Below are 8,402 nucleotides of genomic sequence, written 5' to 3' on the forward strand. Positions count from 1 at the left end.
ATGTAGCTAATCCTGGTTTCTAAGAGTCACCCCATTTACTGCAAGAAACTAAGGGATGTTTCTGTACTGGTCAAGGAAAATACACCTGGAACAGAAGACTTGTGAAGAAGGTGCTACAAATTGATCACTTTTGGCACTAAACTGATGATGATTTGAGTTTGGTTTAATTTTGAGTGAATTAGGGGTATAAGTAGAGTACATACCCCAAATGCAGGAGGGGAATGCTGCGAATTATTTCCTGTGCAATAGCGGGCATAACTGATGCCTCTTTCTTTTTGGTGGTGCTATGAGCTTGTCTGTACTTGTCTCCTAGTGTGCAGTATGTGAGCATCATACTGATGTAGTGCTATGAAAAATCCAAGCTATCACAGCTCCAGAAAACATAGCTATTTTCTGCAGCAGCAGTATTTAGCTGCCAAAGAATGAGTGGTTATAGGAAGCCTATCCTGAAGGTTTACACATCTTCTGATAGATTTACCCCAAAGGAGTCCTTACAAAGGTCATATCAGTTTGTTACCACTTCTTCATATAGGTCTAGGACACAGCACAGGGGGGAGAAATATGTTTCCTTGAAGAGTGCCTGACCTAATGTTGAAGTCTGAAAACAGTAGCTCTTGAGAAGGCAGTTAGAGGTTAGTCTTTGCCCATCAGAAACATAAATCCTTTGTGGTGGTGAGCAGCTGGGTAAGAGTGGGATAATTTGTGGTTAATCTCCTGTGTCTGTCCAATAGGATTACAAGGCAGAGGAAGATCCAGCAAAATTTAAATCTGTCAAGACTGGACGTGGGCCTCTGGGTCCCAACTGGAAGGTATGTATTGGATGAGATCAGGAGCTGTATCAGTTTACATGACTGAAGTACAGATACTGGGGCTTGGAGCCAGGGATAGGTATCTAAACCACAGGATCCACTTCTGTGGAGGGAAAGGCAGGACTCAGCTGGTGATCTGTTCTGGAGTTAAAGGAAATGGAAGAGTTTGGTACAAACAGAATGAGTTCCAAGAAATCACCAGGGCTGTCTGGTGTTCAGCCCAAGGGTTCACCCAGGAGAATTCAAGGATGAAATAGCAGAGTTATGAGCAGCAGTGTTTAACCTTTCGCTGAAATCCTTGGAATCTCAGGACTCTAGAAGGGCAAATATGATGCCAGTCTTTAAAAGGGACCCTGAGTGGGATCTGGGGAACTATGAGTGTGCAAGTCTCTAGCAGGTCAACCTAGAAGCTGAGGTTGTAAAGAGGATGTGGCTCCTGTAAAAGGAAGCAGGGAAGTCCATCTTGCAAACCTTGTGGAGTTTCCTTTAAGGCTTGATAATGATGCGGATGACTTGGATGATATCATCTATTGGCAAAGGTTTTAGGGAGGGACGTTTTCAAAAGACTTCTAAGCAAACTAAGTTGCTGTGGCATTAAGAGTGAAGATATTGAAAGACATTAATTCAGTGGAAGAAAGAATAGAGGAGAGGAAGGAATAATCCATCCTCAAAATGGAGGGAAGGCCATCTGTGGAGAAACTAGGATTGATTTTCATCGTGATCTTAAATACCGTGGAAAAGGGGTGAGCAAAAAGATGTGACAAAACTTGTCAGTAAAAAACAGGTAAGGTGTAAGGATGCAAGATGAGTATGAGGAATTGTGGAAAGAATTCATGGTTATGACTGAAGGAGCTGCTTTCCTGGAGACATTTGACCTAAGTCCTGATGTGAATGTCTCTGTGTCTTTGCAGAAGGAGCTGGGCAAACAGACAGATTGTCCATACATGTGTGCTTACAAACTGGTAACAGTCAAGTTCAAGTGGTGGGGTCTGCAAAATAAAGTCGAGAACTTTATACAGAAGGTAAGTGAGCTCTTTGATGGGGAGAGATGTGGAAATGAGGCATCATCTCCCACCTGCTCTAGCACTTCAGCTTCTGCTAATAGTGTATTCTTCTTGGTGATACTAACTTGAAACCCAGTCATGTCACCACAGGCAATACAATGAAGGCCTCTGCCTGATACACTGCAAGGTGTTAAAGTTGGATTCAGTTTGGTTGTTCTGTAAATTGGCTATTGAACCATTTTCACTCTAATGTAAGGAGGTGATGAAGGTAAACTGGCTGTTTGGTGGTGGTTGATAGATCAGCCTGAGAACTGGGGTCATTTGATAGTTGATTTGTGGATGATGAGATGATGCATGTATGCTAGGGTTATTTTGGTCAGGGGCAAGACGTGGGTAGATACCTACAGCTTCAGTTATCCAGTGCTGATCAGCTGAGGATCTTTCTGGCAAGTGCTACAGCTCTAGTCATGTTTTCCTCTCCTATTCTGCTGCTTGAAAAACCTGTGTTAAAAAATAAGCAGATGGTGGGAAACTTTATTACTTAAAACCATGAGTAATTGGTGTCCTGAAAAGAGCTTTCTCTGCAGCAGAGTTCTTAACCTATGAACTGCAGCAGGATGCTGGACCTGGGAATTGGTAGGTGCAATGTTCATAAAATGCGCATGACTTCAGAGCACGGAGACTGCTCAGTGGTTAATATTGATGAAGTACAGTGCTCCTTCTGCAAAAGCAGTTCTCTGGTGATATAACCTAAAGAGAACCCTAAGGACGAATGACTGTGCTGCTGCAGGATTTCAAATGCTTGTAACAAAAGCCCTGAACAAAGCAGTGTCTTGTATCGTTTTCTCCTGAGTGTCTCTTTAGCTACACGGTTGTGTCAAAGGAGTCGAACTGCTTTTGATGAGAGCAGGTTAACAGATGTGAAACCGTAATTGGTAAAGCTGAAGTGTCCCGTCCTTAATGCGATCTCTCCAAGAGGCATTGTGTACCCCTGTCTAATGTAATGATCCTGTCTAGCTTATCTCCTATAAAATGGAAGTAAATTGCTCCTAACTTGAAGTAGTTTCTGCCCATTTTGGGTGTGGAAAACAAGTTTAGGCTTGTTTTTAGGTCACTGTAAAAGAAAAAAGCAAGATAAGTGCATACGAACCCTTTACATTTGGTAACCTTCAGTTTTCAGCAAGGATTATCGTAAGAAATACTTTTATTCTGGTCCTCCTTTTTACTGCACCTTCAGGCCAACGATTGTGCTTTAAGTAAACCTAACCTGAAGCGCTTGGTTCAGTCGGAACACTACTGTCAAATCAAAGGAAATTACTAAAGCATTCACTAATTCCTTCAATGCTCTGTCTAGGCTTGGGGGAGAAAAAAAGCATTTCTCTGTGGATTTGAGGCTGTAGATATTCTGTTAAAGGAATACAAATGAGCTAGCTCCAGTTTCCAATTGTGGCAGCGCCACAGAAAGGTGGGCGAGAGAGCCAGTGCTTCAGTGTACGCATCTCTGACAATTGTTACAATCCAGTTAGATCCATATTAATTGCCCTCTGAGTCAGCTCCTTGTATGTTTTACTCCTCCCTCCTCCTCCTTTTGCAGCAAGAAAAGCGTCTCTTCACAAACTTCCATCGGCAGCTCTTTTGCTGGCTGGATAAGTGGGTTGATCTGACTATGGAGGACATCCGTAGGATGGAAGAGGAGACCAAGAGACAGCTGGATGAGGTCAGTGGAAAAGCAGGGCAGGTGTGGGTTGGGTGAGACACTGCTGCTATCCAGTACAGTGGAGAGAGGAAAGACTGCAGCATTGTCATAGCATAGTGTGTATTGTCCTCCTGCTATTTAGGTCATGCTGCTTGTGGTTTGAGTGATTGGCTATGACTCTGTTGTGCTGGCATCTCCTTCTAATCATTATGGACTTCTCCTTCTGTTTGTTGTTGAGCCAGTAAATGTGTTGAACCACAGGTAATGAGAGTATGAGTGGCAATGATTCCTTTATTGCTTTAATATCTTCTATTAGCTTTTACCCAAAGCTGGTCATTTTTGTCCTCATTAATTTCCAAAAAAGCAGTTCAGTAAAAGGATTTTTAGCTCTTAAGTGCTATGAGCAGGTACTGGGGGTGTGTAACAGGGTTTGGTAATAAGGAGTACATTGTTCTGTGATTTGTGTCCTGCACTGCACCCTTCTCTTCCTTCATGCTTCAGGATTTTTCATTCGTGTACACTCTGCCCTTTGGATAATGGTCCCAGATCCTAGTAACAACAAATGGTCCCTGCACGTGTGTATGCCCAAACACTGATTTGGGATGCTCAGATACAGTTGGTGGCTTACATAAAGGAAGTAGCTTAACTTGTTCCGTACCAGTAAATCCTGAGATAACATCATGTGAGAATCAGCACTGGAATAATGTTTCTTCTTTCAGATGAGAGAAAAAGATCCAGTGAAAGGAATGTCGGCTGCAGATGACTAACATGACTTCTTCCTGTGCACTGTAGGTATCAAAAGAGGTTGATAAAGCTCTGTGTTGCTTTATTTAGGAGAAAAAAAATACGTATTTGGGTAAGAAATGATCCCTGGTCATAGCTTCTGACAGGCAAATCTTGGTATTAACTGTGGTCTCTTAGTGAGCCTGTTTCACTGCTGGGTTGAGGAGTGACTACTGTCTTGTTTCAGAGCTATCCTAAAGAAATGCCTGAGGGAAAAGTGTAAGAGAAATGTGTTAGAACATTTTGTAGTCTTCACCACTATTCTTATTTCTGCAATGCATGTGTTACTTCCCATGACTTGCAGGGGAACTTTTGTCAGGTCCAAAAGAGTAAGCTGGACCTGTAGATACTTAGAATATATTTGGAAACAGAAAATTCCTTTGCAGATATGCTTGGAATGTATTTCTTGCATTGTTTAACAGTAGTTAATGGACCAAGGCCCGGAGCATCATTTGCACATCACAGGAAAAGCAGCAATGACAGTTTTAAAGCTATTGCCTTGTTTTTCATCTCTTTCCCTCTGAGTATGTTAACTTGGCATGGGAGGGACTGTCACACTGGAGAGCACGTATGAATTTGCCTTTGTTGGCCAAGTCCCCAGGATGCAATCTAGGCTGTGTGCTGGAGGGTAATGTGTGAGCAGTGCTGAGATTGTTCAACCTCATTCTGTTAAATTGAGTCATCAGTTTGGGTTTGGTGACTTTTTCTTAGATACTGTACAGAAATAGCATTAGGGAATTAAGAAGGCAGGAGAAAGAAGAGATTGCGCATTTCGGTAGAGATACCCAAGTCACTAGACATAACTTTTCCAGGGCAGTAAAACACCATCCTAGCCATGGTGAGAGAGAGTGGGATCAGGCACAGCCATAGCACCATCAAGGACTCTCTGTTTACCTCTGCTTGTCCTCTTGTTATCTGCTGGTGGTTTGGTGGTGGGGAACACAAGGCGAGGGAGTGTCCAAAGGAGTGTCTTCTGATAGACACACATCATTTACGTAATGCAACTTAAAGCTTTTTAGTTCCCTCCTGATTCATGCTCACTGCTTAGAGAAATGAGTGTTTGGTTGTATCAGAGCCTCTGAACTTTCTGAGATGGTTTAAATCACAACTTCGGTTTGTCGCTTTTAGGCTGTGTTGTCACTTCTGCTCTGGATCAGTGCTGAAGTGTAGTGATGCAGTGGTGTGTTGCCATTGTCTGGTGACAGCGTGTCCCACGTTTGCTTTCTGAAGGTTCAGCTGCTCTTCCCAAGTGCTTCTAAACCGTTTTCCTCTTGTCTCTCGTAGTTTGCAAGACAGTCGTCAGGAAGGCCCAGGGAATCCACACTCTGACTGACGGACCATCTCTGGATCAAGCCTTTCTCTATCCAACCGGCAGGCGATTTTAAATCTCCCATAGCTAATTCTAGATGCCCCTTAATATTGTGAGCAAATAGACCGTCTGGTACTAAGCACTCCAACGTTAGCACGTGTACGAAGGAGGCAGCTCCTTGGAGACGTGTGACTTAGAGATCGCTGTATTTACGGCTCCTCCCTCCTTTATTTTCATTGTGTTCAGACCAATTTCCATGTGGCCCTGTTTGATTTCCAAGTGACATTTTTAGCTAAAATAGTCTTGTGATGTGGTGACTTAGATTTATTATTTTTTTTCCCTGTTTTTTATGTTTTTGGGTTGTTTTTTTTTTCCAAGTGGGATAAACTGCCACCTTTGTTCCTGCCCAGCCCTTCACCATTCTTTGCATAGTCTGTTTGGAGAGGGAAACTGTCAGTATTTTAGAGTGCAGAACTATTCCACAAAATGCTATGCTCTGACCCTTGCTCCCAGGGTAAGAAATTTAATGGCATGTAATCCAAATACATAATCAGGAGTAGCCAGATATAGTTCTTGGTCTGTGATGAATTGTGATCCGTGGCTTCTGCACGGCATTACTTTGTTCTGTCTTAGCACACATGAATTAAAGGCTCTGCAGAAGCTGCATGCAGCATCCCTGTGCTTGGGCCTTCAGCACTTAACCGTTGAGTTCCACTTTAGGGGCACATGGTCCCTTTGGCCTCTGTTGCTCTGTTGTCCTTCAGCTGCGTGTGTCACTTCTACATAATCATTATGGAAAGTTGCTTGGCACACATTGCAGTGTCTTCCTGGTTCTTTATTTACTAAAGCTTCCCATAACTTACAAAGCTAAAATGAATTTGGCTCCATAATAATAATAATGTGATTTCCTAGACAAATTGGGATGTAGCAAAAGCTGGGGTACAAGTAAAGTCTTGGTATCTGAGTCCATCCAGATGCCTGGGTTGGCGGTTCTGCTCAGCAATAATATTCTTCCCATTGTAAGACTGACTAAACTATCTCCTTTCTTACCCTAAAAAAGAGCAGCTTTTAAAGACCTGCAGTTGTTTTCTAGGGTATCTGTTGGTTATTATAAATCACAAAGGACGCTGTTAATGTAAAGAGCTCGGTTATTAATGAACTTCCAATACTTACTGTAACTATCTTTATGTTGATATCAGCTTTAGACAATCAAATAAGCAGAACAGAATCAAAGAAATGCTGCTTTATTAAATACATATGAGAAGAAAACCCAATTTCCTTGCTTATGCCTAAGGCCCAATGTTTGATTTATCCTTTATGTTTTCCTAGTAGCAATCACTTTACTTTCCACTTCTGTCTTTGGCGGCACTAACATGAAATACCCGATGCCAAGCACAGTCGTGGCTCTGTCACCACCTTTGAGGAGTCTTTGTGGCATTGACTCCTTCAGCCCTTCACATTCCTGCAAGCAGGAGATCCTGACACGATCCTGACAAGGGATCCGAAGTGTTTTCGGAGCGAGGGAAGACGAGGTGTGCTCTGGAGGGGAGAGGATGGCGCTTGGTTCCTGGGGGAGGGGGCAGTTTATCCCTTTACTTTTAGTTCGTTCTGTTTGCCTTACTCATGTCAAAGTGCAATAAGCTCTGAATTGTACCAGTAACTCTGGCAGGCTCCTCTCAGTGACCTCAGGTGGCTTTGTGGGGCAGGGGTGGGCTCTGAGGGGTTTTTAGCGCTCTCACCAGGCACAAATAAAACAGATTTCATGTAGAATACTTAAAAAGAAACTGCATTTTAATCCGTGAGGCTCTTTGGGACCAGGATGGTTTTGTGGCATCTCCTCTCGCTGTTGCAGAAGTAGGCCCCAGTTGTAGTTCTTTGAGTTGCGAGTATTTTTAACAGAGAATTCATGCACTGACTTCCGTTCCTGTTTGTCTGTTACGTCTCGAGGGATTCTTACACTTGAGGACAACCTGGGAATACAACACAACACACTTGTTCTTTCAGTTCCTGTTATCCAAGAGGCTTTTGAGCCGGTGACTCTAATCACAGTGGAAGCAGATTGTAACATTCCACCCTGCAATCCTTTTCTGATCCTCTGGTTTCAGAATGAGAGCTTTTACACAAAGCTTTCCTGATTAGTGGGGAAAAATGGGAAAAAAGCAAGACACAGGAACTCCAGCTTGGTTATTTCCACCTTTCCCTGCCCCTTTGCTTTCTGTCCTTCCAGTTTAATCCAAAGTGGAAGCATCCCTCAGCCTCGGGATAGACAAATCCTATCACGACCTTCCCACCTCGATGCGTGGTGAGTGTCTTTTGTCAGCTTCAGCAGGAACCCCTCAGCCTGCCGGCTCCATGAGGGGTTGTTGCTGGGCTGTTGGTCCATTGTAGGGTGATGGTTGGTTGGGGACCCCCTCTCTGCTCCACACTGGGGGTCCGGAGCCTGGTACCTCGCCTCGGGCTGGTTTGTCCATCCCCACTGCACCGTTCTGCTGGGTTCATCATCGTGCTCTTTCCTTTGGCAACACACACTTTGTAGGATGGGTTAGGTTATCTCGTTGTTTCTTTAAATGTGAGTTTGTGCCTTTTTTTGTCTCCTAAATCTTCCAATACAGGCATATTGGAAACGAAATCTAATAAAATACTAGACAGAGCTTTTTACGCCTCCTTCTCCTTTGTTTTGGGTGCTGATGGGGGGGGGGGTGGTACGCGAAACCCACCAGAGTCCTCCCACACGCTTGGGGGCGCCGCCGCCCTTCCTCCGTCCCGCCCTTGTCACGAGGGCCAATAGGCGCGGGGCGCTG

The 8,402-nt window shown here is 43.8% G+C and overlaps 1 protein-coding gene across 1 annotated transcript in view; it reads left to right on the top strand.

Moving 5' to 3' along the window:
* PITPNA (phosphatidylinositol transfer protein alpha) overlaps window positions 1–8,252 on the top strand; it is a 25,110-nt gene extending 16,858 nt beyond the window's left edge. Inside the window, exons 8-12 of the mRNA XM_065694746.1 lie at window positions 732–809; window positions 1,721–1,831; window positions 3,408–3,530; window positions 4,229–4,297; window positions 5,577–8,252. Coding sequence (XP_065550818.1) covers window positions 732–809; window positions 1,721–1,831; window positions 3,408–3,530; window positions 4,229–4,276 — 360 coding nt within the window. The 3' untranslated portion in view covers window positions 4,277–4,297; window positions 5,577–8,252. The remainder of the gene's footprint in view (window positions 1–731; window positions 810–1,720; window positions 1,832–3,407; window positions 3,531–4,228; window positions 4,298–5,576) is intronic.
* The last annotated feature ends 150 nt before the right edge of the window (window positions 8,253–8,402 follow it).

This window comes from Lathamus discolor, chromosome 14, assembly GCF_037157495.1.
Source record: "Lathamus discolor isolate bLatDis1 chromosome 14, bLatDis1.hap1, whole genome shotgun sequence".
Lineage (NCBI taxonomy): Eukaryota > Metazoa > Chordata > Aves > Psittaciformes > Psittacidae > Lathamus > Lathamus discolor.